Source organism: Epinephelus fuscoguttatus, linkage group LG16, assembly GCF_011397635.1.
Source record: "Epinephelus fuscoguttatus linkage group LG16, E.fuscoguttatus.final_Chr_v1".
In the NCBI taxonomy this organism is placed as follows: domain Eukaryota; kingdom Metazoa; phylum Chordata; class Actinopteri; order Perciformes; family Serranidae; genus Epinephelus; species Epinephelus fuscoguttatus.
In genome coordinates, this window is record NC_064767.1 from 26,728,387 (window position 1) to 26,756,106 (window position 27,720).

Genomic DNA, 27,720 nt, shown 5'->3' on the forward strand with positions numbered 1-27,720 from the left:
AATGCACATACACCGGGGTGAATAATTTGTCTTTCACCAGATGATAGAAGCCTAATCTTGATTGCAAGAAATTATTCTTTCAGTTAGAAGATGATGTGATTGGCAGGTCTCAGCCAGTGGTTAAAAATCTGCTTGTCTTACGCACTGCGTGGCACTTTAACTCACAAACAAATTACAGAAAATAATTTATTTCCCATCCGTTGTCTCTGAAAATTCTGGCAATGCAGTACGGTGGTACTGCTGAGTAGTGAGTTTCCCCAACAATCTCAGCTGTTTCCAAATGGACTATAATAATGACATGCTCCGTATATCAGAGAAACCATGATGAGACCTATTTAATACGTCCTGGCTCAAGCAAATATTGATAGCCTGCTACAGCATCTTCACTCCTATCGACCAGTGAGGAAATGTTATTATCACAATTCATATCTAGAATCAATCCACCAAAAATCCATATTTCCAGCTATATTTCCTTTCCGGCTCCTCACCTGTGCCACCTTTGGAAGAAAACAACATTCTGTAGTGTAACAAGCATTGAGCAGAGGAGGGGGCTGTTTGACAACGCGCTGCTCATCAGCCCAGAGCTGCAACTCTGTACTTATAGGCTGCACAGCTCCCATGGCTCCCCTGTGTGATGTTGCAGAGCCCAGCCGGCAACGCTGGCATCCTAGCTGTGGGCTGTGGTCAGTCAGAGCCCAGGGAGCTGTGACAGCCTGCTGCTCTTTCAGCCGCAGCAAAAAAAAAAAAAAAAGCACTGAAGCATAAGAGTCCTCTAGGCAGGGAAGGAATGAGCAAAGAACGTTGCACATTCACATGCGCCAGGATGATGCACGTAAAAGACACAGTGCATGCATGCACATGGGTACAAATATACGCTATCACTTTGCAGCATGCACTGCAGCCAAATGACTTGGAAAGCTCAACTCAATAGGCCATCCAGCCATTGGATATTAATCCAGCGACTAAGACAGAGTGGGGGTGTTAAAGCCTGGACCGTTCCAGATAGCTCTCAACATCAGTGTGGGGGTTAAACGGCAGGTTTCTTGGCGCAGGTTAATCGTCATTTTTCATCTGAAGGCCATCCTTCAGTATGGCTCAGAACTGCATCCTATATTTACAGTTTGCCCTGTGGGCCAGAAGTAGTCATATAAACAAAATGTGCACATCTGCCTTTAGATTTCAGCCAATATTGTCTTGGCAAAGAATGCGAGTATGAGTTTCAAGACTTTAGATAAAAAAAATAATCTACTACAATTTGTGTCATGATTATTTTTCTTGTGCAACATTTAATGTCGAACACCTTGAGTGTTATCAAAAAAATTTAATTAAAAATGTACTTGGCCTGGGACAGTTTACATACGTTTGCATATTTTCTCAATTATCTCTTAAAACTAAAACAATGGAACAAGGGTCCAATTTTAATGCCCTCATGAGCCACTGTCTGAGCTGCCACACAAGGACAGACTTTATGGACTTAAGAATATTCACTCAAGCTGTTACTTTCAAATTAATTTTATTTTATAGTAATGGTAAGAATACAACCTAAAAACTCAGAAACAACCTCTAAACTCAGCCAGGAATCGCCTTAGGTTGCCTAAAAGTCACATTTCCCATCTTCCCCAGTTCCGTCCCAGTAGAGCTGTAAATCAGTGTAACACTGATCACTCTGGGACAGGAAAAGCACATCACTGAAGGACAGGAAAAGCTCTTCTATCTAACGTCTGACTTCTGGGGATACTAGGAAATGTTCAGTCATACACACTGAGCTGCCCTAAGGTAAAGGAAATGCATTTTTAGCACTGAATTTCTGTGGTATTCCCAGTAAACTCCCTGTCTTGACATGCTACAGTCACAAAAGGAGCTTGATGAGATGGCTGTGGTAGCCGAACTGTTTCATAGCCTAAAGGGTGGCTTTGAGCTCTAAAAAACAGGGATTAACTACCAAGCTCTGCTTCTTTTTAATCTTTTATGCTCAAGTTTATTTTGCGTTAGGCTTTGTTTTGACTCCTATTCCTTTGTAATACCCTGGAATCCCCATTAGGGAGCCAGCCGTCTAGGATTCCCAAATGTAGACCCCCCCTTCTCTTTTGCCCTCTTTGTAGACCCACTTGGCAGGGTGCCAGTCTTCGGTGGGATCTCTTGTTTCTCTCACACAGCAAAACTTATAGTGAGACCCTTTCAGATGAATCAAAATGAGCTTAGTGCTGATCAGCTAACCAAAAACTTGGACTCATTGTGCTCTGCACCAAGAGACCGCAAGACTCTCTGTTAAGAAAGAATTAGGACTAGAGAACCCTTAGAGCCTCTATTCAAGCAAGTCTTGCATATCAAGGCAGGCTTGAGTAAGACTAAATCAAGGCCACATCCTTGCTTGAAGAAACAGCTATTTCCCTTTCGCTTTTGGTAAAAAGGCTTTCTGTTGTCCTTGCTGCAAGGAGAGACGAAATGGACTGTGGCTAACATAATGTAAGGACTAGGGCTCATCCTACAAGGCCAGTCAATCACAGAACACCACTGTTTTCACTGAAGGCCTGCTCAATACAGAGCAGCTGTATAAATACATTAGACAGGATCCAGGCAGCTCCCAGTAAAAACAGAAACTCTGTTTCTTATAAATATATGGATTATTGGATAAATAAATCAAGAGATAGGCCTAAACTAAATAAATCTTTGGAATGTGCCAGAAACAAAGTAAGGATTGGATCATTTGTGGATGAAAGCAGACAAGCTAGTGGTGTGTTCCTGCAATGAAGCTTGAGGGGCCCAGAGCTGCAGAGTTAGGCCTTGCTTCTGCCCATGAAGCCCAGAGCCCATCAGAGCAAACTATTCTGTTGTTTAAATGATGTTCTCATGTAATGTCATGCTTGTGGCACATCAGATATGTGTGGATGCAACTATTCAGCAGGCATGCTGCTGATTTTGATAAAACTTCACAAACACTTACCACAACAACTTCAGTCATTTGGCTTCACAATCCATTTAATTGCTACCTAGAGGTGTCTGTCGCAGTCATAATAAGTCATCAACAGAGCAGGAATTTGTCACAATCAACTTTAATGAAACTGGCACTCAGCTATGCCTCCTCTCTCTGTTGGTGAGTACTTGCATTGATTGGCCTCTGATGAGGCTGCAGGGCAGTAGGCTGGTGCAGAAAATGTGATTTGTGGCTATTTGGTGTGATACTGATTTGTTTACCCTCTGTGGGCAGGGCAAATCCATATATCACGTGGACCAGACTGAAACATACGGTCCAGAACAGGCTAGAAGCTGGGATGGTGTGTGAATGATCGGCCGCTGCCAGCTGTGGATTGTGTGGGCATTGTCTCCTCTAAAGCCCTTATGATTCAGCCACGTTCACTAAACCTTTTGCTTTTCTGGTGTTTAAAGAAGAAAATTCCTCTTGCACAGGTGGTACAGTCATACACAAGAATGAAAGCATCTGAAATGACTCTTTGGTGCGACACATTTAATTTTTGGAAATTAAAAATAATAAATAAAAAATCTGAATCAAGACCTTCATAAAATTCAATAAAGGTCACAGTTTGTTTGTTTTTTTATCCTAAAAGTGGCATTTGAACCAATGCTAAAGGCAAAATTGTGTCGTTATAAGCAGCGGCAATATAGAGTGGTGGATACAAAGGCCTGCCTTTCATTTAATCACAAGCCAAAGTAGTGTACATGAAAAGCCTTCATTTGACAAACATGAAACATTACCATTTGTTGTGTTCTCTGTTGCTTTTGTTTAAATAAAGAAGATTAAGGCTTTTCAGAACTGTATCTGAAATGAAAGATGCTAAATCCTTTTGTTCTTGTACCTTTTCCAAATTTCCTAAAAAATTTCAAACACAGCTTTTCTCACTGAAGGCTTACTCACTGTCAAACAAAAACACAGAGGCACATAATTTATGTCTTTCAAGCTGTACAGAACAGAGACCATTTTCTCCTCAGATGAGCACAAGCGTAGTAGCGTACTGTACTCACCACAGTGCTCAAGTCGTGCTCCTTCATCAGCCTGAGGGAGTTCTGGTAGCAGGAGGTGAGGTCATTGGTCTCGGTAGGGCCCACATGACCTCTGGCCACCGGGCCCACGGTGTGGATCACATCTGTCGGGGAGGGGACAACACACAAAGCTCATTTCAGCACAGTCTACTTCTAGCAAGGTGACATGCCTGGCGCCGTTTCTAGTAGTGGAGACATTAGTACAATGCTGCCATGCAGCTGAGCAGTCGAGCCAAAGTTATTAGAATCTGCAAAATCGTCATCAAATACAAAATATGATGAAGTTTGTCTTCACAATGAGACAATGGGGACGGCATGAACAACCCACTGCCTGAAATGAATGCATTTATTCAGTAAATGAAACGGCAGCTTAGATAGAAAATCAATTACAAGATTCTTTTATGCCATCTACTCAAATATTCATATCTCTCCCTGTACTCTCTTTCCCTTCGCATAGTAATGTCTTTACCTGTCAATCACCGGTCTCCTTGTCTGGCCTGGCCAGACTGAGGAATGCAGCTCCTTAATTGAATCATAGGAGTGATGACAGAAAAATAAGAGAGTCTAAGCAGTGACTTGACAGAAACATGATCTTCTGCATTCTGCCTGACTAAACTTGGCCCTCTCAGTGTTGGACAGATCAACATCAACAAACTAGAAGTAACTGCATCGCCCACAGAGCATTCCAGAGAGGTACAGCACAGGTACAGCACAAACTGCAAGGACTTCAATGACACAGTAGAACTAAGTTTTACTAAATACAACTGTAGAAAAATGTGATAAACTTGGAATTTTCTTAAAAAAACATCTTTGCCCTTGTGAACTATAATTCACGAAGCCATCAGTGTTTTTCTGTTTATTCAAAAGCAGACTGTTTCACTTTTACTTCATTTGGCAGTACTGGCTGTTGAATCACAATTCATGGTCGATTAAATATAGATCAACTATGACTCATATATTTGCAATGCATCAAGTCTCCATTTCTGTGCACTAAAGTATTAAACCCCTGTTGAAGTATGAATACTGAGAAATCAGACTTGGTTCAGGTGAGGGCATGTGATGAAAACACAGCAGCCTCATGTGTTTTCTTACACCTAACCTCACCGTTTACTTATAATATGAAACACTTAGCCTCACTTTCCCACTGAATTAATGTAAGCTATAATACTACTCTTCTTGACCATAAATCATTTATAGATTAAATTTAGTTCTCAGTTGTATGTCTGGTTGCTTAATAGGTCAGGATGATAAAAATGCACAGGGAACCACTATAATCAAGTGGCTTTCACTGGTGTTGCTTAAGGGGTGAGATTTTGTGTTTGGGAGAGGTAAGAAACAAGGTGATCCCCCAGCTAAGCCGAGGCTGGGCTGTAATGAGAATGGAGCTGTCTGAAGTATTGTCTTTTTCCAGAATAGCAGGCCGAAAATTGCACAGCACAATGTGGTTATAATGGGACACGTGGTAAGTTGTTTTTCGTGCATAATTCATGAAGTTCTTCACTACAAGAACGGCAACATGCCAATTAGAGTGTGGGCAAGCGCCAAAAACCAGACTACTGGTGAATTCATGAAAGTTTAAACAGTTCTTATCTCACCAGTACCGATGTCTCCGCTCGTATCCTCAACACTTCCACATCAAATAAATATTTATACAGCTGTGTTTCTCTAAGGTGAAAGGCATACTGTATTTCACTTTGTAAGTAAGGAGGGATATTACAGGAAGGACGGTTAGTTGCTGTAGAGCTCCAAAACACTCTGGCAGCTGCTTCAGTATCTCTGCAAACTTGAACACAAATGACCTCTCTACCCTTGGTCTTGGAGGAAGTGAGTTTTTTTGTTTGTTTTTTTTTGTAAAAGGAAAAGGCAGTCATTCTCTAAATGCAACAAAACATTACAATGAAGAGTTCATGTTGTTGAAAAGCAATAAACTGTAGGAACTTTATTGAATCCTAATTTTCTAAAGACTTGAGTTTGTACTGAAAAAAGTCTTCTGCATGGTCACTGAAATACGAATAACTCTAATTAGCTAAGTAATAAAGAGGCGTGTCAGTGAAGTGCATTAGTTTAGGGCAATTTAACCTCGAAGATACTAAAGGTTAGGACTCCCTCTATGCATATAAAAATTTTATATTTTTCCAATGTGTTTGAAGACTCAGGAAATGGTTATTTATGACCACAATGTTTTTCAATACATAAATTACACAGAGATGTTCTTTGCAATAAAGGTTTGAGAAGCTCGGGCAGTTGATGCATTCAATATGAGGCTTTATCATCATTGTTCCTTCTCTTCTGGTGGAACCCTCAGCTTTTATCATTATTCAAATCCATTAGCTGACAGACACATTTCAGTGTTTCTATGTTGTTCAGAAGCACGTACGGACACATGTATATCATTATCTCTGCGCAACCTTCGTACAAGAGGCACATAAATCTATCTTAGCCGGGGTGAAAAGATTACTAGCTGCCCTCTTGCACTTCGTGGGGGCTGGCCTTGATTGCAGGGATGATAAAAGATGCAGAAAAACATCAAGAGACATGTCCTGATGACACACACTGAAGGCAAATCAGTCACTATCAGAAAATTCTAAAAGCTTCATATCAAAAGTCATATTCCTGTTAAAAAAGAGGAATTCACTTGTAAAAAAAATAAAAGAAATATACCAATAAAAAAGCCAATCATTTCAAAATGAACCTGTAGAGAAACATACCAGTGCTACAGAATTACAACACAGCCGAGCATAGTTTGCTCTGCGCATACAAAATAAGTCATTAAGGAATTTAACGGAACACTTCTTTATCACACGGACCACAAAATCCCCGCCGCGCACCTCCTTCAAGACCCTCGCCTTGCCAATTCCACCAGTAGTTAATGAGCTTCCATTCCCACCAATGTTTCTGAGCAGTTTTTTTCCCTCCCAATATCTCCACTGGATTTGTTCATTGTGGTCTCTTGCCTGGGGCCACAAGGTCAGTAACACAATTGAACCAGCAAAGACTGATGATTGCCATTCACACTGTGCTTTCTTTCCCCATGAGCCCATGGACTCTGCAAAGAGAAACAAACAACAAGGACAACAAAACAAAATAAAAACAATCATGCTGATTTTTTTCATTGATAAGAAATAATTAAGCCTTAAACTCCACATTAATGGACCAAATTAAATACCATAATGCAACATAGATACCATTTCTGTACGGCTACACACTTTTTGTTTTATGCGTCCTACAACACAAACCATGAGTGAAACATGAACAATTTATTTTCCTCAGCATGTTTTTGAACATGTGTCCTTTCTGTTATTAGGACCACTCAGGATGGGCAGGTTTGCCACTGACTACAAACTACCCTAACAGGGATGCAGTGGGGTCTAGTTAAACTGTTGCTCAATCGTTTTCATTCTAAATGGGGAAAATGCGCCACAGCACATGCACTATGCTCGCTTTTTCTCGACTTCTAATGTGCCATGATTAGCACACACTTCTCCCATCAATTCTTGAAAGTCGATAAAAAAAGCACTGAAATGGGGAAAAGTGTAGCAAGTACTCAACAGACAATTGTTGTTTTTATCTTTTTTGCTCAGTACTACTGCACCCATCAAGAAATCATAGCAACAATTTAGAATGCCTTTTCTGAATACAGTCAGCACCTTCAGTGTGTGACTGATCCTTGTCCTTTGGTTTGTTTGGGAGAGTGTCACGTTTCTGTAACAGCAGGGACCCTGGAGATTAATGAGGCACGTATAAAGGGAAAAATTGCTCTTAAATGTTTACCCATCAGGTGCAGAGCGCAACGATAACAACAGGAGTGCAAGTGCTACACATAATTCTTGTGCACTTCTCACATAAGACTGAATATAAACTTGATTTAAAGTGGAAATAGACAACTTTTTAACTTTCGCCACCCCTTGTGTCACCAAGTGGTATTATGGTTGGCACCGTTGTCGCAAAGACAACTGGATTGCGGCCCATTTTCTTCAGAGCCTAGCAACTGGGATCTTTTTTTTGCCTGATAGTTTCCACAGTTACTTCAGTTGTTCCACAGTCTGCCATTTTCACTACTGGGGATAGTAACTGCAAAGACCTTACACTGATACTATAAATTACGCCTATACTTATAGAGGTAATAAAATAACAACATGGAGGCCCCGCAGTCTGAATCAAGATCATAGACTGTATAAACACCAAGGTCCACGATGGCAAAACTCTTCCCACGTTGTCAATGGCAGCACATGACAGCTTCATTCCTTCTGTTCTTGCCTTTCACAATAAAAGCCTTAGACATATTCACTGTATCACTGCTTACTAGAGGTGAATTCAATTTATTCAGAGCATTTTGCTTACAATGCTCTTTGGAAACTGGGGATAGCTACTGACAGCTACCAGCGAAAACAAAAGTGCGATCCTCTGTGTTGGTTGCACATTGGTTGATGGCACACTTCCTTTATGGCATAAATTGAGACTTTATGGTGGCTGACGGGGGCGGCACGGTGGTGTGGTGGTTAGCACTGTCGCCTCACAGCAAGAGGGTTCCTGGTTGCGGAAGCCCTTCTGTGCGGACTTTGCATGCTCTCCCCGTGTCAGCGTGGGTTTTCTCTGGGTACTCCGGCTTCCTCCCACAGTCCAAAGACATGCAGGTTAATTGGTGACACTTAAATGGCTGTAGGTGTGAATGTGAGTGTGAATGGTTGTCTGTCTCTATGTGTCAGCCCTGTGATAGTCTGGTGACCTGTCCAGGTGTGCCCCGCCTCTCGCTCAATGTCAGTTGGGATAGGCTCCTGCGACCCTCAAGAGGATAAGCAGTTAGAAAATGGATGGATGGATGGATGGATGGATGGATGGATGGATGGATGGTGGCGGCGGACAGAGTTGCATCGTGAAAGCAAGGCCTTTAGGGAACCAATTTCAATTGCAATGGTGTCATTATTCTGTAGCCACTACATTGTGCAATTTACTCCGTAATAATAAGTAAAAGCAAAAAAAAAAAGTGTCCATTTTCACAAACTCTAATACAGTACACTAGTGTAGCATTGTTGTGTGGTAGAAACCAGCACTTACAAACACTGGTGACAGTATCACTGCACAATTTAAACACATTATTCATAACATCATCTGCATTAATTAACTGGATTGGGACTGATACGCATAATTAAATAGTTTCATTGGTTCATATAAAGCCCAATTCTTTCTGAATGATCAGTGACACTTTGCAAATGCACCACAACCCAAGGTGTCGCTGTTGGTTTACAACTGCACTTAAAGGTTATTATTTTGCTCATGCTAGAGATATAAGGAGGACGTCAAGTTCCTTTTCAAAGCAGATCCAGACTGACACGAATATAGAAATTACTAAAGGACACTATAGGAAACCATTAAAAGAAAACTGTGATGCAGGATACATGTTCTTATTGAACATCTATTCAGATGACAAACATATGTTGACATATTCCTCTAAATTGCATGGGATTTACTGTGCAGCTGCATAATGTATTAATTAATACAACTCAATCGCGGCACATTCTTGATAGTATAAGACTCTGATCGGGAGCAAAGAATAAAAAAATAAAATAAAAAAATAAACCCTGATAGAGACATCCCTCGTGGCAAGTGATTTTCGGTAAGCCTGGTCTGTTCAGGATGGACTGGACATGAAATGACCCTTTACCACACCCACTTTGAAGCAAGTGTGTGAACATCATAGACAAGCCTACTAAAATATTCCTCAGCTGAATAACTACCAAGGGGACATGCTCACTTCAAAGACGCCACTTTCTTCGCAACTAAAAAATCTTTTGAAATATCTAGACTTCATTTAGAAGAGAAGTGCTGTGCTATTTCAGAGAGGGACCAGCACTTCACAGCCTAATCAATCTTTCATTTCTACTTGCCTGTACTGACTTTGAGGCTGCTTTACCATTCCACATAATATAAATTCCAAAAAAGGCTTGAACACGTTTACTGTAGTGTGACTGCGCCTGAATGGTCCCATTCTTGCCAACAACTGTTAGTGCCAAAGAGATGCTGTATGTGGATAGGGAAGCCTCATTTATATCTATTATAATTCACAAGAGCCAGCAGACAATAATCAAACCACGTTTGTGCTGTCCAGGGCAATTATCCTCCACACTTAAGAATCAACAAAGCACATAATGACTTTGAGTCTATTAAGAAATTCAGCCAAAATTTAATTTAACTGCAGTCACTACTTTTTATGGGGTAAGCCAGATTTTGTGTGGAGAGTGGACTGTGGGCTGATTAGTTCATGAAGGCCTTGCTAGTAGAATTAAGTGTCTAATAAAGTGCTATGACTGATGTTGAAAATCATCAGATCATCTAAAAGTCAAGGGGTAGAGTCACTCAGAGGCTGTCTAACTCTCGCTATTAAGGGTGGATCAGCAAAATAAAAGTAATTTAAATGTATAGTTATATATAGTTTCTTAACTAAGAGGAAGTTCTTTGCATAAAAATATCAGTAAAAGCACCATCACAAAGAATAGTGGGTCCATTATAAAAATTGTCCCTGAGGAAAGTGAACCACAGCTGGCTATGGCACTGTATTTCTTAAATCTAGGAGAAGAGGCTCGGTGTTGTGCAACAACTGCCCGTCTTGTATTGTAAGACTTGATTTACAAAGACTTTACAGTGTAATGCATCAGAGCAAATTGACGAAAGAAGATCAATAGAGTTACACAGCGCACGCTGAAATCTCTTGTCTGTGTGCCATTAATATTGAATTTCTTTTGTTGTTTGTATCCCGCGAAAAACATAAACAAAACAAAAAGGAAGCCAAAACACAGGAGAGCAGAAGAGGGAGTATCATTTAAAGGGTAATTCAATGAAGAAGCACACAGGGAGAAAAAAAATCTATATCTATACTGTTCTCTGCGGGCCGAAACTTTTCAGGAATGTTTCACTTGTGGCCACACCCTCATCTGTGATGTCAACACAGGTTTTTTTTTTCATTTCGTCTTTTGATGGACAACACAAGATGTGACAGAGTTTCACAAGACCATTGCGGCAGCAGTTTAAATAAAAAATACATACAGCTTTATTTTGCTGTTAACTCAGAGCGTCTTCCTGCCAAAAATGGCTGCATAGGTCGTCTGTGCAAGCTGCTTATTATGACCCATATTTATGTTAACTGTTAGGTGGTGACTGCTGGTGGCTGTAGTAATTATGAGGAGTAAAGGAGGAAGTCAGGTGATGTAGTATAAAGAGCCACAAAGCCGGTGTAGGGAGAGGGGTCAGGGAGACAGCTGTTCATGTCCTCTGTTGGCTTTTTTAAAATGTACGTTATGTAAATTATCGTACATAATGTACTTAACTTAGCGCACATGCAAAAAGTTATCTTGTGTATATAACATAAGTTACATAATAAACGTATGTATTTAAACCCTAAACCATGATCTTTTCCCAAACCTACCCAAGAAGTTTTGGTGCCTAGACCTAATCAAACTATTAGTTATTGTTCGTAACTCCAGTTCTATAATTATGTGCATCTGTTGCTGGTATGTTCCAACTGTCATTTATGTTGTTTTGGGAGTCACTAGCAAATGATCTATTAATTTCGTCCTTTAGCTATGAGAATGGTTGGTTAACTACACGAAGCACAATGACAGTTAAAGACATATATACTATTATCATAAGCATCATTATTGTGATAATCTCATGTACTAGACAAAACCCAGTGCTCTATAATTTTACCCCCTTGTAAACATTGTTTAGCATATACCCAAGCAGTCAAAATAAAGCATCAATCCATTTCCATACATGCCGGTTTTAATTAACAACTGCTTCCACACATCTGAACATGACAGCAAATAAGTGCCAGTCACTGTGAACTGAGAGGACACGTCTATATTTTGTCAATCACGAAGCTGCCTCTTCAAAGTGTCCAACGGCCCATGAAGTAGAAAAAAAAGAGAGATGGCATCTCGCTTAAAAGGGCTCTCTGGTGTTTCCCATTCCTTCATCTGTACATGTAACTCACTGTCAGTGTGTCAGAGCGGTACACGGCATGTTAGAGTTTTGGCAGTTGAGGATCCACCTGCATAAACACAGTGGTGTAGATTTACAGAACAATTCTGCATCCAGTTTAGGCTTCTCTTCACCTACTGTGCACCTTAACAAATACAAGGCAGTATGAATAGTCAGAGAGAGAAAAGGGCTAGGCAGGGTTAATGAGCGGTATTATTTTCTTCAACTTAAATGATGTAACTTAGCTTTTAACCACATTACAATTAAACCGCAAGAGATGTCCTTCACCTTAAAGAGCGTGTATGTGTACAGTGTGTAGGTGTGTGTTTTGTGGAGCTGTGTGGTGACAGAGTTGAAGTCTTGGTACTTAAGGCAGGTTAACGTGGCTCCCCGATGGTTCTTTGATGGCTCAGAGGTAATAGATTTCAACATTAATCAGGTGAGTGTATTTGTATTCCTCGTCTCCGACATACCTCAGTGAACACCGTGCTGCTTGTGCTGTAAAAGGCAAACAACAACCAGTACAAGTGTGCCAATTCAGGTAAAGGCCAAATGACTTCCCGATAAAAATGTAAGTACTGTATACAGTAGATGCCAGCCGCTGCCACTCGAATTCTGATTCCATAATACCCACAAGAGTGACCACATTTTGCGTAATTAAGTGTATTTTGGCGTGATTGCTAGCCTGGACCCTCTCAGCATGCACACAGCTGTTCCCATGTTGGTCACTGAGGATTACTAAATGAAGTGTGTACACCCACTCGGACATGGAACTGGCGTTGTCATGGTGACAGAGAGTGCAGAGTGATCCCCCAACGCTCGCTGAAGCTCCAGTCTGAAAAGGAGGGGGGGCTTTTTTTTGCAGACCTGGAATCGTCTGCCTGGCAGATGCAGTTGTTAGTGCATTAATATTCCCTTCTTTAAAAATGGATTAGGGGTGTCTTAGTGATTATTCATACACTTGGCTTTCAAAGAGCTTTTCCATTGTGAGTGTCACTGAGATTCTGTCACACTTAAACAGACGAAGGGGTAACGAGCACGAGAGGAGCAGTCAGTAAGGACAGAGTATCATGCACTGTCGCAGGAATGTTTTCCCTGATTGAGAACAATAATTATTTCACAAGTGTTCATACAAAACAGGAATAGCTGGGGTTTTACTGACATGCTTTATGCATACAGCTCTCACTGTATGTTATATAAATTAATAACCTTCAGTGCACAGGCCCCTGTGGTGCTATTTTCCCCACTGTAATAGCAGGTGACCCTTTGAGTGACTCATGAAGCATGACATTTTCATGAAGCACTGATCAGCGCTTCCCCACACTATCATTACATGTGAAATTTTTCAATCTTCCAGAGTCACACTACAGACATGCACATACAACACACGCACACACACAAGTGTAAAGTACAGTACAGTACAATCCAGGCCGCCTTCAAATGTCAAGAAGCTCTTCGAGTGAAAGAAAAGACCACTTAATTGGAAAGCCATCTCCACCAGCCTGCTGGCACACTTTTTTTTTCTTTTCTTTTTTTTTTTTTTTAAACTGCTTTACTGTACTGAACAGAAGGTGAGGTAGGTGTGTGTGAGTGAGTATGCATTGGCCTCATACTGAAGGACAAGAACACTGGGGGTGTGATGATTGTTTTGCTGTACACATGCTGTAAGAGTGGCCCTGGTAGTGTCTACAGGGACGACAGGCCCAAAGTAAAGACAAAGGGAGAAAGTCACTGAGCAGCACCGCCAGCTGTTTCCACTGCTCTGGGCTTTCTATAACATTCCTCCAAGCTTGAATGAGCTGCCAGGTGACACTGCTCTTGCTAGTTCTGCTGCTTGCTCTTTTTTCCCTCACTTTTCAAAGCATTTGCTGGATGTTTTGAATAAAATGTGAATATAAAAGTAGTTTTGCCGTGCATGAGGCGAGACTGGGGATGTACAAAACAAGTCATGCCCCCACACTTTGTAGACTTAAAGACTACACCAAGACAGTACCATTTGAAATGCAGCAATGTGCACAGCTGTGGATATATGTATGTTGCATGATGCAGTGTGTGATATGGTCAAAAATATGAATGTGAAAGACAGAGATGCAAACATTCAAACAAAATCTACGCAACATGCAGGGCACATGATTTACATATGTGACATCCTGACATATAATCATACCATTGTAGAGTAAATTCTGTAGTTTATTTTAGACATACAGTCAATGATGGGGTTTCACTTACCCTTCAGCCACAGGTATCAATTTGCTAGTAATGACTCTGCAGGCATGACATGGCTATGTGGTGATGTAGCTCAGAACCAGCATGCAGTGACACTGTGTGTAAGAGGAAGCAGCCCCGCTGGGTAACATCAACCACATTCACGTCGTGAGGAAAATACAATTTCTGATTTTCCTGTACAACACGGACCCCCTTTGAAACACCTTTGAGAGATGCTGTTGATGAGTCGGATGGGGCTGGCGAACTGCAGGCAGGTCGGCTAAATCTAAATGCAACAGGAGGGCGCAATCTATACAATAACATACAGCAGGGATTCGCTATATCTGTTGTTCACTTGCTGGCTCCCCTGCAGCAAGGAGCTGTGTTGTGGTGGAGCCTTAAATGCAACCTGCTCTGTGTGCTTTGTATTTAATGTAAAAAACAAACCACACATTGCGTCAGCTTAGCCTTTCATCTACCACTTGAACATGAGACTGCCATGTTGCTACCTGAACTCAACTGCATCTCATCATTTCTCTGATTAGGGCACCAAACAGCCGGGGCAGTACATCATAATTCTACGGGGGTCTGTGCAAGCAGGTCCTTGAGCTAGTGGGTTTGAGCTTCATGAATCTTTCAAATGTCAGTAAGGTTTACACTCGCACACATACGCGCAGTTGCACACACACACATACACACAGTTGTGGAGGCACAGCTGCAGGGAGACTGAAAGTGATGTGGCCTTCACAGATGCTATTACCTGTCATTTCAATTAAGACATATGCGCCCAACGTGAATTTGATGGAGAAAGACACTGCGGGTGGAGAGATTAAGTACGCTCTCATTCCAGCAACATGTGCCACACGCTCTCCAAATTATCCTAATGACATTAATTACAAAGGCACATTCAAGGCTGTGTTTGGGTAAGTAAGGGTTAGGAAATGGGAATAAATAGTATTGTGTGGCACCGTTGTATTTCACCCTCACCAGCAGACATGGAATCACTAAAAATAATTTTACTCTAATTCTCCTGCAAACCCATTAAGTCACATTTACTGTTCCTGTGAACCATTACACAGTACAGGACGTATAATTTAAAATCATATTTTGATATTGTGCTAATTACTACACTCAGCATGTTCACCCTATTTGCTTTTCAAGTGTTAATGAAACACTTGAAAGTAATGCACAAAAACAGAGGAAATAAAAGAAGCAAAAATATCTAGGCTACAGTGTGTATCTGGTCAGTTTGGTAACAATTGACAATTGCACTGTATTTTTTGAATGACAAGTTTGTTTATTCCCAAATAGAGCCGAAAATTACCAAAACGAGCATTTGTTGTCTTTGTGCTATCAACTCTGTCGGCTTCTATGCTCCCATTTGCTGCTAAAAGACTTGAAAAAAGTGGGTCGCTTTATATTATAGCCTGGAGCAAATAAATATTTTTGTTAATCAGATAATAACTTTTGACCTTCTGCTCTTTCAAATGGATGATGAACTCTCCAATCTTGGCAAGTGTAGACCTAAGTGTGGCCCTGGAGCACCAAGAAGGAGGACGTTTCCTTTTTCTTTTCTTTTTTTTGCTCTCTTATTTTGAGAGTTCAAAGTAATATGATAATGCCACAAGGCCTTTGAAAATCTTGTGACTACAAATCAAAAAAATGTCAGACAGTTGCTAACATGCTGACATTCATAAGGCTGCAATAACAAAAAAACTGCAGGGGGGCTGCATCATCTCATGCTGAAAGAGCTGCTATCTCCCTGGGGCTGCACTGAGGCCCATCTTCATGTGAATGTGAAATGGTTATTTAATCTGGCCATGTTCTGGAAAGTACTTGTACATTTTCTCTGTATAAATAACAATGCTTTTTATACTTATTACTTTTGTGTGAATCAGCAGGGGACAGCAGAGGGGCACGTTACAAATATGTTTGCTCTCTTTTAGAAGATGCGTTATTCATGTATCGGCTGATACTTTTATACATAGATTTTGGAGCAATAAAAAGTCTATGAGTTAGTGCTGTTAATATATCTGTCACTAACACACACACAGCTCCCTGGATTTTGTAAAACATGACCTTTCTGCAGGTAAGTGTGGACAAAATGGAAGTAGTGGGCTGTGACCTTCGGGAGCAATTTTTGAGTCGCAACGAGATGGGTCAGCCCTTTTCCTATTCCCTGCACCTTGCCTGGGTGAAATTTAGGTTCCTCTCAGCCCAAGCTCCATCAAATACACAGCCCACTTATCAACTCCTTTCACATCCAGGGTGCCACTCATTACTCATGTATTCATAGCCTGTGCAGTTTAATTACAAGACTAATCACAACAAACTATCTCCTTCACTACTAAACCAGCTGCCTGGGTAATGTGGGCCTGAGGGATTCAATGCAGCTAATCTGTTCAATGTTCACTGTATTCTTTAAGATTACCACTGTAGCTACATAGTACTTTGTATGTATTATCTCATATCGACCAACAATTCCATGAGAGAGAGGAGGAACGCACACTTATGCCGGAAAGGTGAAAGTACAGGTGTAAATGGCGATAGTAGCATACTCCATGATGCAAAAATATTTTAACATTTAAACATGACACCCTAGAAGATATTGTCATGTCAAAACTCTGGTAAATTATTAAAATATTTTCTGTAGTGTGGCTACGAACTTGCAATGACAAACAGTTTGACAGCACTTTAAGAGATGTAACCTTTTACACATTTTCAGAAATCCCTCACTGGTTTAATAAAGAAGTATTTCACTGCTGGAAAGACGGTCTTTTCATAAAACTAGCCTGTCTATGCAGTACAAAAGCACTTTTGAAATGACAAAAGAAACCAGACAAAAAGGGCTGTGGCATTCACCCTTGCCCAAGGTAGAAAACCTAGCATTGTACTGCCCCAGACCAATAAACGCTAACGCTGGTGGGTGACGTAATGTGAGCTTGGCCATTTTTCCACAGTAAAACAATTTGACGGCCTGCTGGTTACAAACAATATTGAATTACCAGTAAATAGTGAGTTAAAATATGTTTCTGAAAACATTTATGGTGAGAAACAGGCGACGCAGTAACAGAATCTTGGTTCATATTTGATCAACACTGCTTAGTTTTTCCATTTGATCTGATTTTTTTTTTCAGCCTCACAAATTCTCGTATTACAGGCAAACAGTGCACTAAAATATGTCTCTGAAAACATCTTAAGCAAGAAATAGACAATACAGTATCAAAATCTGGGTTCCTATTTGATCACCACTGCCCATATTTACTGTTTGATCTGAGCTTGAAAGACAAAGAGAGGTTCCATGGTGGCGGGCATACAAATATGTGCAAGTACAATCAGTCTGTAATTTGAGCAACAGTCCTCACGCCAGCAACATCTGGTGCATTTGAGCTAGGAGATGAGAAAGGAGATTTGGGTGCTTGCAAGATGGAGGGGAAATTAGCCATAGTTCATTTACACGTACTACCCACATTGTTACGATACAAAACTGGTGGAAAAGTATCTATTTAATAAAAACTTATTTTCACAGAGCTGGTACATTACCAGGGGAAAAACCAGTGCAAACACAGGTATGATAACATTGCAAAATACACACTAATAGGGCTGGGATTCAAGCCTGGGCTCTTTTTGCAGAAGTGCAACGTTGTAAACCATCAAGCCACCATGCCAGCCCACCACAATAGCAGGGAAAAAAAAATCTTATATCTTTTTCTGCATCACCTGTGGGCACTTTCCTAGTTCAGAGTATGACCTCCCTGAAATGACAGAAGAATGACTATACGGCGGTCCCATTTTTCCTGGAGACTTCAGTGGAACTGGGGTATGGCCCCATTACTGCTCCATCTGTGAGGGCCACCAGAGCAAGCTCTTATCTACGCTTGTTTCAGGTACCTCCACTGAAAAAGCTGTGACAAGGACCCATGCAGCCAGTGCAGTCTCACAGGACCTGGGTCCTAGAAGATACACTCCTCTTCGCACTCACACACACAAAGATGGGGTTATCTGTACAACAGCGTCCAAACTTGCCCATCAGTGTGAGCCAGCGCTGACAACTTTTGTAAGAGGGCCCCATCGAAATAAATAGAGGGCATTCTCACACTCCTCTCCTTTCTCAGCCCTCCCTCCAAACACCTACAGAGACAGTTTCAGGGCCCCATGTGGATGAAGAAGAACTGTGACCAAACTCCTCCAGGGAGGGAGACTTGACAAAAAAGAATGCACCTACCTAGCAGTGGTACACCTGCCACATGATACTTCAAAGGACGGAGAACACACATACACAGTGTGTTGAACGCTTGCTTGTGCAATGTGACCAAAAGCTATAAGAAACATACCCTTATGGGAATACATTACTCATAGTATAATACATAGCCACATGGCACGGCACAGATCAAACATGTTGGAATACAGTTGAAGTTACCACACAGTGAGTACACGTGCACTGGGTGCTGATGCTTTGGATTGATGGTATAGTAAAATCTCATTAGGTGCTGTGTTGCAGCCTGGCCCAGTGCTGTCTCGTTTTCAATTCCCTTTTCTTTTTGTCTTTTTCCCTTTGCCTTCGTCAATCTCTCTCACTCCCTTTCCCTCCAATTCTTCCTGTATCTCTCTGTCTATCTGTCTCTCAGCGGTGTAGCATCTGTTGAACTGCTGAATTTAGCAAAGGTTTATGTCTGGAAAACGCAAGGTCACGCGAAGCATCGGTCGGCTCCCCACCTGCTTTACTGCAATTCCTTCGTGCGTGTGTGTGTGTATTTTATCACAGATGCAGCCATTTCTGCGCTGAGGGGCTGTGCCACGCTGTGCATACGCTCACTTTGTTACCCCCGACAGAAATGCCTCACCAGGGAGAAGCCTTTAGTAGAGCACATATAAACTCTTGCCTTTTAGTGGCATGGGAAATGCTGGAATACATACATTTATGGGGTCTGTTTCTGAGCACGATACTAAACTCAGAGTTTGACCTTGCCACTGCTTTGCACAGTCGTTTGAAAAATGCTGAGGTGACTGTTTTAAACAATGGATAATTAATGTTCTTTTTCCCATTCCTAGGAGTGGTTTAGATATCTGCTCATGTCATCAGACAGGGTACATTAAGAAATGTTATAAATGTACTTTTATACAATATAAAAAGGAAGTTAGGGTGGGAAGTTTGGATGACAAAAGGAAACATTTGCTGGAGTGGTTTCATCTTCGGCGAAGAGAAGTGGAGCTGCAACTTGTTGGCCTTCCAGCGGCACCGGTCAGAGCCATCAGATAATGAAAGAAAACAGGAGATAACAGGGTGAGGCGAGATCTCTCAGCAGGCCTGCGTTAATGCTACTAATGGCACAGTGCACTTTAGGGTGAGCTTTCGATGACACAGGCTGATGTTTTCATATGTTCAACAAACACAGGAGGCCCCATTTAGCTGGGTCAAACACAAGTACTGTGAGCAGTGTCAGCCCCGAGTGCAGCAGCATGATGGACGGGAGGCTATCCTCCCCCAACCCCCCATAATTCATAGCAGTCCAGCCTCTTTGCACAACAGTCTCTTGTTCTTCAGAGTATTTTGGCAATCAGAGCCACATGCTGCACGAGCATTTATCTTACTTTCACAAAAATGTGGGCTTAATGAGATAATTTGGGGTACTATGCTAGATTGACATGGCAGAAGAGCTTCAATGTGTGGTCTCCACACAGGCAGAGAGCAGGTCAGGGGTATGAGAACTTGTTAGTTGTGCGCAATAAATAGCACAGGCTGGCTCTTTTAGCTGACGCACACACTGGAGAGCAAGAGAAACCACTGCAGGCCTTTGTGCTGGATGGAAGACACACTGAGGGGAAATGTTTTTTACCTCCAAGTTGCACAAGGTGAGCTGAGCAATCAGCCATCAGCTTCACCCCAGTTAAGAGAAATCATTTAGCCTGGAGCCTTGAAGCACACAAGCAGGTCTCCTTTACTGCCAGATCCAGCAGATGCCTACTGCAACCATAGTGGCTTTTAAAATATGCCTCACCATCTGATTTCAGTTTTAAGCCCAATGTAAGGAGCCAACAATAGAGAGAAGTACAGAAAAAGCAAAAGAGAGAGAAAATAACCCAGGTTATTCAGTTATACATAGCAGTCACTGCTTTTCTTATCCAGGGAAAATCAATTGAGATTTGTGTTATCAGAAACTTCTGCTTCCAAACAGGACCATAGAAGTTTATAAAAACCTTTATTTTTCAGGTATCAGAGAACAGTCGAACAAACACTGATTTCCATTCGGGTACGTCTGGGCAGTCAGACTGCGCGGAACAGAAGGCTTGTAAAAGCCGAGAGGATTCTCTTTTAGCACAGAGGCAAAAAAAAAAAAACCAAAACAAAAAAAAAACAACCTCTTAAATCCACCCCAAAGCAGCCAAAAACACACAGACACATCAGCCAGATAGCACTTCTTCAAAGTAAACCCGCTCAGGATATGAAATGAAATGATGAAGAGCAGGTGAAAAACATTGCACACATCAGTGCTGCCGCTCAGACAGAGCTGAAATAGTTCTCCACACCTGACTGGAGAGACAGAGGGAATCTAAAGGATGGACAGCAATTCGAGGCTGCTGTCGGTCTGCCTGTGCACTTCAGGATAAATGATAGAAGCAGATGAGTTTTACACTCCAAAGCCCCACAGCAGACAATTATATAACTCAGTAAGGTGAAGTAAAGATGATGCAAGTAAGATATGGATACATTTATAACTTCATTAAACTCTAAGAGTTACTGGCAGTGTAAATTGTCTGTGGGATATCTGAAGCATATCCCGAAGCTCAGGCTGTCGAAGCATCTGTCTGTCTGCCTACAGTACCTTCAATAGTCTTCCACTTGATTTACTCACCATCTTTGTTTCATCAGGTTTTATTGCAATGTGTATAGCACAGCACAAATTCCTGCTGTATAACAATAATAATATTACCTTTATTTATATATCAATTTTCAACTGTGTTTTACAGCAAAAACAAAGGCTAAAATTAAATAAAAATAATTGAAACAAATACAACAAATACTATCAGTTAAGAAAAAGGCACAAGATAAAAGTGAGTTTTAAGAGGACATTTAAAAGAGGACACTGGGTTTGCCTGCATTAAGATACTGGGGCAGGGAGATCCACAGCAGAGGGGCCCACTCACCCTTAGCAACAAGTCACGATTGTGTAACCATTCATAGGGCCCTGCAAACAGCCCAGTCGTCAGAAGAAAATGTTGGCATTGTGCATTTCTGCAAACCACAAATACATTACATTTGCACTTTTCATACATCCCATATTGACGTTTCTAAAGTGATGTATATGAACTGAATTATTGGGAGGTGAATGGCGAGATGCCTGCCAAGCTGCAGACCACTGTCTGAGACCAACAAACGATAAAACCGGTTGCGTTTTAGTAAGTAATTTCCATGGGCTTTGTAGCCCTCAAACGTATAGGTGTTTTTTAAGCAAATCAGTGCTGTGTTTCCAGCTGATTTTCAGCCCCCAGATGTATTTTTTTCAGCAACCCTTGCTGTTTTTCCAGTCAGGATAGCTCCACTACGAGTGGTCATTTTTTACCAAGACATTGCTGCTTTTCCAGCAGTGACTGTATTCCCAAACCATGTATTTTTAGCCAAAACATGACCTTTTCCAAACCACAACAAGATGATTTTTGTGCCTGAACCTAACCACACATTAACCATGGGATGGTTTGCAGAAATATACAACGCAAACTTTTTTTCTGGCGACTGGGTTGATCCCAGGCAGTGATCAGGCTCATCTGTAGTCAGCAGATCAGGGATATAGGCAGCAGTTTGACCATGCAGGGCTTTAAAAACAAGCAGAAAAATCTTAAACTCTAAAAGTAATGGGTATCCAGTGAAGGGCAGCAAGGATTAGTGTGATGTGGTCACTTCTCTTAGAACACGTTGAAAGCCTGGCAGCAAAATTTTGTTTAAGTTGCAGTCTTTGGGTGTTTTGCCTGCTTAGATCAGAATAAAGTGTGCTCCAGTTGTCAAGTCTGGAGGAGATAAAAGCACGAAGGACCTTTTTTTTTGTAGATCTGAAAATATAGCAGACCTCCAAAGAGACATGGTGTTAAAAAAATCCTATACCATGCTTCATATGAATACTGTGGGCGGTTGGTCTAAGGCACTTAGATAATAATACAGAATATGTGTGACACTGTATTGCCTTTAAACGATGCAACATAAACAATGAGGAGAAATCCGCAGTCTTGAGGCAGCCTTTATTGTAGAAGCAGCTGAAGAGACAGTAGCTCTTTCCTGTTTTTCTTTGCTATTATTACCATCTTCCCAATCACACATAATAATGTGGATATGTACATCAGCAGAAATAGTACATGTCAACGTATACCTGCTTAGCATGAAACTGCATGATCTACCTTGCACTGATTACCATGTTGTCATAGAAACAGCAGCCACAGAAATCACAGTCAGCCAACACTGGGATTCATACCTCATGTGGGTTGCCGCACAATACAGCGTGATCATTAATGCCGAATTGCATGTAGTTGCAAAGATGTTACTGTACACATGTAATCATGTATATTGTACATTAATATGAATTGTAGAGAATGCTCAGCACTCGCAGGCTGAACAAGTATGAACATAATTTCTATGATTATGCAGTGCCTGATAAAGTATACAATAACAAACGAGGAATTACGGCCCTATGAGGATCTAATCTTATTGGTTGTTTACAAAGCACTGTTCCTCTGAGACACTTGATCAAAGCCTACTTCTTCTGCTCTGGCAGTGACATCATGTGTAAACAGTGAGTGCTGCAGTGTGTGTGTGTGTGTGTGTGTGTGTGTGTGGGTGTTTGTGTATGTGCGTGTGTGAGTGTCTGTGAAAGAAAAGACTGGAGGCAGGGGCCTTCTCCCATGTTGAGACTTGGATGAAAATTTTGTGCAAATACAGCAAAAAGCCTGTGACAGCGTGCTTAATTATTTTTGGCTGTAGCAGGCCCTGCCACTGCCTGGTGGTGCCCAGCGGTGCCTGCCTCTCAGGGGGGCAGAGACATGCTGCCATCTGGGGGTGTGTCTACCCAGGCCTTGTTAGCATAAACCTAACTACAGATTCATGAAATTACCTCTGAGACGTCTTCAAAATACACACAGATCTGTGGCTATGGTAAATACATTGCCCTCACTGCAGTTCTCATAAATAAACAGATAACATACCATTTTCACCTTGCAGTATCTGCAGTGGAGAAGAAAATGGAAAGGTAACCTCAGTGGACGTGAAAATGAAATATGAGAGTGTGAAATGGGGGTAAATGCGCTTGCTGGTGTTTTCTTTAAGCATCTGCTAAGGTGGGGTGTGACATTGCTGAGGTAGGCTACTGGAAGGGCACAATGTCTCCCAGATGACTTAAGGAGGAAGTTTCTCTCACTTGCACATTGGTCTCCACACGTTCAGAAGAGAGCAGTGGGAAACGATATATTTCCTAGAACCTTCAACACCTCTCAAAATGTATCTCAAGACAAAACTTGTTTGCTTTCCATTCTTTCCCGTGTCCTTCCTGGCAGTCGCAGCCCCAATTGAGAAAAGGGGGAAACAAAGGTTATTGCTTTAGGTTTTCTTGCCATACAGTAAGTAACCCCCTTTCCTCCCCCTCTCTTTTGCTGTCCTCCCGCTGTGCCAAGAGAAGAAGCAGGTTGCCTGATGATGGCAGGCGCCCACCACTGACCTGGGAAATAAATCCTTTAACAGGTGGCCAGCGTGGAGGGGAAGGGCTAAATCAGCAGCACACCTTCCTGCTGCCGACGGGGCTGGCTGTTTTATGTGCCTTAATTACACAGTCCTCCAAAACCTTCACCCCCATCCTGTCTTCTCCTGCACCCACTGCCCTTGATACACCCTCTGACTCCAAGGAGCAGAACACCCACACAAACACAATCAAGCACAAGCTAGCTTTCCACCACCTATGCAATCGCTTAAGTTTGAATGTCAGGTGTTGGGTTAATACACTGTAACATGGCGACGTGAGAGAGTTGGTGTCACATATTCAACATCACGTCTTTAATATCCACACTGAAAGTTCACAGACACCTAGAGAATGTTGTGTTTTGACATCTATTCCTGTGTGCTTCTATTCATTGATCCAGTTTCTGAATGATACCTCTGGTTTTTGGCCCTTGACTCCATGGGGAGATCAGCCCATGTGTAGTTTTGTCAGTCTCTGTAGCTAAGCAACTGAGCATTACAGTGAAAGAGACCAGCGCTTGCGGCGGTTGCTAGGGAACTGCTAGAGAGTGTTACCACTTGTGAACGGCACTCCGATAGATCAGACTCTAATGGTTCAGGTCTGATGGAGCTTCGCCTAGAAGGAGATGAGGGATCGGCAAGCAGGCAGCATGCTCCATCTCACAGGCTATACCATATGTCATAGCCGACAAGTCTCCGGAGTCCCACGCATCAGCACACATAACAACCAGATGAAAGTGATGGCAGGTTTTTCCTCAATAGGAAACCATTTGCATAGAAGTGGAGACTGAATAATTGAGAGGTGTGGGAGAGAGCAGGGTGGCTGAATTGGGATGAAGGGATGTATGCCTGCCAGCCAAATCCATTAGCCAGGCCTTGCTTGGCTGAGGCAGGCAGCTGATGGGAAGGCTCTGTTATCGGACACTAAAGGACACTAGGGCTGGCCATCACCACGCCTGCCCTCTCTACTCTGTGCCGCAGGGGGAGAGAGAGGAAGACAGAGAGGGAAGGGACAGGAGGCAAAATGACAGAGACAAAAAGAGAAACTGAGGGAGAGACCAGAGAGGTTTAATAACAGAAAGGCTGAGGAGGTGTTGCCCTGTTACAGCTTTATAATTGGCCTGCAAGGGCGGTCAAATGAGAGGCTACTTATCGCACATAGCAGTTCCACAAGAATACTTGTCCATCTCTATAGCCGGAGCCCATTTAAAAGAGCATTAGGACAAATGAAGCGTTGAAAAAGAGGACACCATCTCTCTATTTAAGCCCGGATAAAAAAAAAAAAAGAAAAGAAAAGTGTTAGACAATTGTATCCCATGCAAAAAAAAGTAGCTCTGTTGGGTTCTGTTGGGAGCCTAATTACCCTGGAGAATAACTGTAGTGGACAAGCCCAGGGTAGCCTTCACAGAGGACATCTGTGCATGACAAAAGCTGCTGTAGTCACTATAGCACACACAACCGAGGGTCTAAAGATAGAGCCTGGCATATGCTGTCCAGATTGTAAAGCCATTTATGGTACATTTGTGATGTTGTGCTATATAGAATACATTTACTGGACTTGACATGACTATAAAATAATAATTTAAGTAAAGCAACAAAAAAATAATCACATTTTTGTGCAGGTAAATAAAGAACAAAGTACAACAAAGCAAGTGAATGACATGCTGCTTCCAAAACATTTGAACTTTTGTGGTTAGCTCGAATCTTATATTAAAGATACATTTAGAAAATAATTGAAAGGGTTCACACTCAATGTAAGAATTAATGAAGGACATTGTCAAGGCTAATAATCATCTGGAAAATTAGAACTTCTATATAAAGCTCCATAAAGTATCATTTGCAATTTAACTTTGATTCAAATGGCTCTAATGTGAAAGGGTTGTTTCTCAAGATGTGTGACATAGATTCACACCAGAGAGTTAATACTGAACTTAAAGTTTAGATGAAATGAAAAATGCCTTTACAACCCATCTGGATCACATCCTCGGTCAAATTGTGCACCTATTTAACAATATATAGCATTAAATGAATATTTCTTTATTAAAATCAAATCATGTTTTCATCCTGTGAAACAAAATGTTCTTATGTAACTACAGTCACCCAATTTCAACCAATATCATAACATCTACCCATCAATCAATCTGTGACTTTTAGCCACACAGAGCTAAGATTAAGTTAGCAAGCTAGCAACAGCACGCTACATCTGTGTGTCTTTAGTTCCCCAAAATACCTTACCTAACAGACCCACTGGTTACACTTTATTCACTTTAAGAAAAGTAGTATCTATGACAGCTCCAGCAAATGTGCAAGGCATTTTACAGTGGACTGCCTCAGCAACTAATGTACCATGGAGCATATGATGGACTTTGTCTCTCTCTCTCTCTCGTTCTCCCTGACGGATACTACTTTTCTGTCAGTGTGGCACCATCAGGGTCTCACTGTTATGACTGTTATGCCACACCCAGTTTTCCAGGATCAGATCAAATTGCTCCTATCATTTCACTTAGAAATATGTCACGATACTGAAGGTAGATACTGTCGAAATGCTGTTCCAGCTAGACTTTAAATTCAGGTGATAAGACACTGGGGTAATACAGACTGCTCTCTTTCCCTGGATGTGGAAGCAGGCAGTTTTTACTGACAGGTTAGTGATAACAACTTAATAAATCCATTGTATAATAAAAGCTCTGTGGCCAAAATTTTTGTGTTGGAGTTTTTTCACTTTCTAGTGGTTTGAATTGCTTTATACGGCTTTAGAAAAACTAGCTAGAGGCTTGTAAAATATGTTCAACTACAGCATAGTGGAAACAGTGCTCACAGCTCTGACCTTTGAGGCCTTCGAGATGACTTCCTGAGTGATTCTCGTCTAGTCTCACACCATAGAAAAAGCTCAGACAAAAAAAAAAAAAAAAGTAGACATCCAATATTTTCCTACAGTGCAACTGTTCCCGAAGAATTCTCACTAATTCTAACATCCTATTCCATCTCTTTCCTCATATTTGCCATTGCAATGTGTCTCTGTTAGCAGTTTACACTTAGTATCTCTGCGTGAAAGAAAAACACATTGCCGCAGTGATGCACTGCCAATCAGATTTATGCTGCACAGTCTGGTGATCCTGGAGAGGGAGACATCCAAACAAAGAGGAAGAGATAGAGACGAGCTCCACGCTAAGACCTGCTTGTACAGAATCCAGTACAGCATGACAAAGTCCTGGCTTTGAATAAACACAGAGAGACACAACTCAAAATAATGAGCATCAGACAATAACCATTGACCGGGCATTTCAATATAAGACATTGATTTGTGGGTCCTGGTCTATTCTTTGCGCCCTCAGCACAAACAAAATACACTAAAAGAAACAGAAACTAATCATATTCAGCAACGACCACAGTGATGGTGTACGAATGATGCTTCCCCTCTCAAACAAGCAAAGTAGAGTAAAAGGGGAACAGTGAGGCAAAGAGGGAGAGGAAACCGTGGCACATAACTAATAACTGCCGTTTGAGCCCTGAGTTTCATTGCCCCCTATCATGACAGAAGTACATGATAGCTTACACACAGAGAAGAAGAGGGGGCAGCCACAGGGCCTGCTTTAAGAGGATACAGCTGTACGTGTTTACAAAGCTCGCGTCTCCTAAAGCTCTCTCTCTCCCACTCCTTCTCTCCTTCTCTCAAGCACACACTGAAAATCAAGCATGAACAGATATGCACAATTAAATTAGCCCTGAGCTCTGTTTAATTGCATCTGCCAAATAAAAGACATTACAAAACACAACCCGTAAAATTTCAAACTTTACATCTTCCTGTCCCCGTAAGATCACTGAAT

General features: G+C 41.6%; 1 protein-coding gene across 2 annotated transcripts in view; it reads right to left on the bottom strand.

Moving 5' to 3' along the window:
- The window catches only part of macrod2 (mono-ADP ribosylhydrolase 2), a 467,780-nt gene that overhangs the window by 147,641 nt on the left and 292,419 nt on the right, over nucleotides 1–27,720 (bottom strand). For both annotated transcript variants that reach the window (XM_049600013.1, XM_049600012.1), the window contains exon 6: nucleotides 3,982–4,103. In XM_049600013.1, coding sequence (XP_049455970.1) covers nucleotides 3,982–4,103 — 122 coding nt within the window. The remainder of the gene's footprint in view (nucleotides 1–3,981; nucleotides 4,104–27,720) is intronic.